Here is a 3,270-nt window from a genome sequence, read left to right as displayed (position 1 = left end):
CAATTTTTCAGTTAATCACATGCTTACTTAACCATTACTTATTTTAAAAAATCTAAAATCAAAATTTTAGAAATGTCTCTTACATAGTGTACCAAAAACAAATTTCTCAAAAATCATAGTTTACTAAGAAAGAATAAATCATAAAAGTTATACACTCCTCTATATAAAGCCAAACAACTTTTGTGTGTGTTATAAAATATAGATGCAAGACACTTAATAGTGTCGATTAACATATTTAAGACTACAAGAAACAAAACTATATAAATAAATAAATAAAACAATGTTAAAGTCTTATGAAATAATGTAGGAAACAAATCATATAAATGAAGAAAAAAAATGGTCATATCAATGGGGGCACACACATGTGATCTACAAAACTTTAATGAATTACAATATAATGCAAAATTGAGTTGACAAGACCTCAACACAGAGAGCCTATACGTAAAAGACACAACATACTCGTGAGCTCATATGCACCCATTTCTGTCCTTTTGTAGGTTTATACTTATAGGCTTTATGCATTTTCCCTTTTCATTTTTAACTTTCACTTTAACCCTTTAAAGGTAACATTCTCCTCCATCTTATCAATCCACACACTTCCAATTATTTCACACTTTTTTACTTTTCATCATACCAAGTTAAACATTCAAGTTTAACCTTAACTTAACCAAAAAACATTAAAATCATCATTATCTAATATTTAACATCTTTTTAATACCACTTGAGTTTAATGTAAATGGTTGCCACACTTTGATTTTTTCTTCCTCTAATTCTTAATGAATATTCAATTCAATCTTGTAATATGCATAAGTATTGTAAATACAAAAATAAAAGTGAAGGAAATATCTTCTATAGATAAAAGAGTTCTTAATAAATAATCATAAGGAATAATATAGAAATCGAATCAAAATCACATACAACCGTAAAAACTATTTCGAATATGTAGGATCATAATAGACGATAAAACTCTCTCTTAAGAGAATTTAACTGTGTTGCATGTTTAGAATTAAGCTCAAACTCGGAACTTCTGCTTAAACCGAAAAAGATCATACTCTTATGTTAAGAAGCTTTAATTAATTTGAACTTAGAAAACATACATTAATTGTTGAGGCATGATATGAAGGAAAATTGTCTCAAACATTTCTTTCTATGCTATTTACATAAGGAAAAGATAATCAAAAGCAAAATGCATATAGCCCTTAATTTCTCAACATCATGATCATCAACATGAACAAGCTAAAGCTATTTGAACCAATGAAGATTTAGTCATGCCAACAAAGAAGCATAACAACACATCTTCTAATAATGTATAATCTTCCTTTTTGTTCCTTGAGATACCCTCCAAGCTTTTTGCATGAAACCTTCTTCTTTGAGCCTCTAATATTTGAATCACTATCACTCATCTTTGAATACTATAACTCTTTTTCTTACTTCTTGTTTGTTGTGTGAAGAGAGAGTGATGAAGTTGAATACTATTGTTGAAAAGATGGAAGCACTTGTTGAAGAAGTGATTTTGTTGAAGGGAGCTTCAAAAAGGGTTATTATATAGAGAAAAGAAAAAGTGGTCCATGGTACAAAATAATATGTCTATAGGCCCCCCAATTCAGATTCCAAACCCCATTCTCTCTGCACCAACATTTATGTGGTATCAACCACCAAGATAACTGGTCGGCCATTGAGTTTAACAAATTTGTATAAGTTAATTAGGGTTAGCTAAATAAAAAACTATTGTTAATCATAGATTTTTGAGCTTTCCATAGTTTCTTGACCATGTTATAAGAATCTCATAATTTGGGTGAGAGTATAGGAAGCTTCCTAGTATGTACTATATTTTAAAATTTAAAGTTTCTAACACAACATATTAGGAATGTTAAGAATAGAAAATTAGAATAACTTTAAAGTTTTAAAAAATTAAATACAAATATTTGAATATAATATTTTTACATATAGTATATGCCACGAAATAAGTATAATATATAAAAGAGAAAGCATAATAATTTTACAAAACTATCTTTATTAATTATTAGTATATTCTAAATATCATTATGACCTATTCACATGTTATAGGTGAATAGTTTAATTGAAAGATAAAGATTGAAATTGCATTAAAAAAATATTGAAAAAAAACTATATTTATTTTGTGAAAAATATTTATTTGATAAATATATCACTTATTTTAGGATGAAGGGAGTAACATGTTTTATATCAATTTAATATCAACTTAGTTATTATTTGAAATTGTTTTAAAATATTGAAGGGATGAAATTTTATTAAAATTTAGATTAAAAATTGCATTCATCTCTCTTAGAATATATATAAATAAAATGTCTCTAAAAATTATTGATATTCTTTTAATTACATTCATTTTCCATTGTGCTAAAGTAATGGGAAAACCTTAAGTTTAAATGCATTTTTTATTCTTTACTTTTGTGATTCATAAAATTTAATCATTTTTTAAAATTTTAAATGTTATAATATTTTGATTTTTAAATTTTAATAAACACCCTCTTAAATTTTGAGTTGATTTTATGTTGATATGTCATATTAAATAATGAGTTGCAAGTTAGGATGTGAAGTAAAATTTATGATGTCATTTCTCCTTTATTTTTTAATATAATTTTGTTATAATATTATTTATTATTTATTATCTCATTCTACCTAGTTTTCTCTATAATAAAAAAACAATAATGAATGTCAAACCAAACTTTAAAAATAACTGTAAATAAAAATAAATAATTTATACAAATATAAAAAGTTTCTACAAATAGCAAGATTTGAATTATGTAATATGAGCTGAATCCATTAAATTAATTACCAAAAACAATGAAGGAAAAAACAAAATTCCTCTTTGATTTACTCCTCAACATGTGATACTCTAATAAAATTATTTATAAAAAAAAATACATTTTTGAAATTTTATTTAACCTACCACGTTGTTTAACTATAAAAGCTAAGAATTTAAGGTCACAAACATGCAACATGAAATTTCCTCTTCAAATTAGGTTAAATTTTTTTGATATTTGCTTAGTTGTAAGTTTTTAACACCGTATAGTATTTGTACAAAAGTTAGGTGAAAAGAAAAATGAATGTGTTAAATTTGGTGCTCACCTATTTTTCGTACCCTAAATAAAATTAACAGATGCCAAAGTTTTATGGATTGTCCCAAAACTGTAAATGTAATGTAGGGTAATAGTCAAAGTTAGGCATGTGATTTCAAATATGGGATATAAAGACAAGTGAAGTGTGTGTGTGTGTCAGAAAATGTTATCT

The 3,270-nt window shown here is 25.6% G+C and overlaps 1 protein-coding gene across 1 annotated transcript; it reads right to left on the bottom strand.

Moving 5' to 3' along the window:
* Window positions 1-956: 956 nt before the first annotated feature.
* On the bottom strand, window positions 957-1,715 carry LOC127129648 (small polypeptide DEVIL 3). The gene has a single exon (XM_051058798.1). It carries the CDS (start codon window positions 1,401-1,403, stop codon window positions 1,263-1,265), a length of 141 nt encoding a protein of 46 aa, XP_050914755.1. The 5' UTR covers window positions 1,404-1,715; the 3' UTR covers window positions 957-1,262.
* Between the last annotated feature and the right edge of the window lie 1,555 nt (window positions 1,716-3,270).

Source organism: Lathyrus oleraceus, chromosome 3 (genome assembly GCF_024323335.1).
Source record: "Lathyrus oleraceus cultivar Zhongwan6 chromosome 3, CAAS_Psat_ZW6_1.0, whole genome shotgun sequence".
In the NCBI taxonomy this organism is placed as follows: domain Eukaryota; kingdom Viridiplantae; phylum Streptophyta; class Magnoliopsida; order Fabales; family Fabaceae; genus Lathyrus; species Lathyrus oleraceus.
Note: the sequence above shows the minus strand (reverse complement) of the source record. Positions and strands in the feature narration are given on the sequence as shown.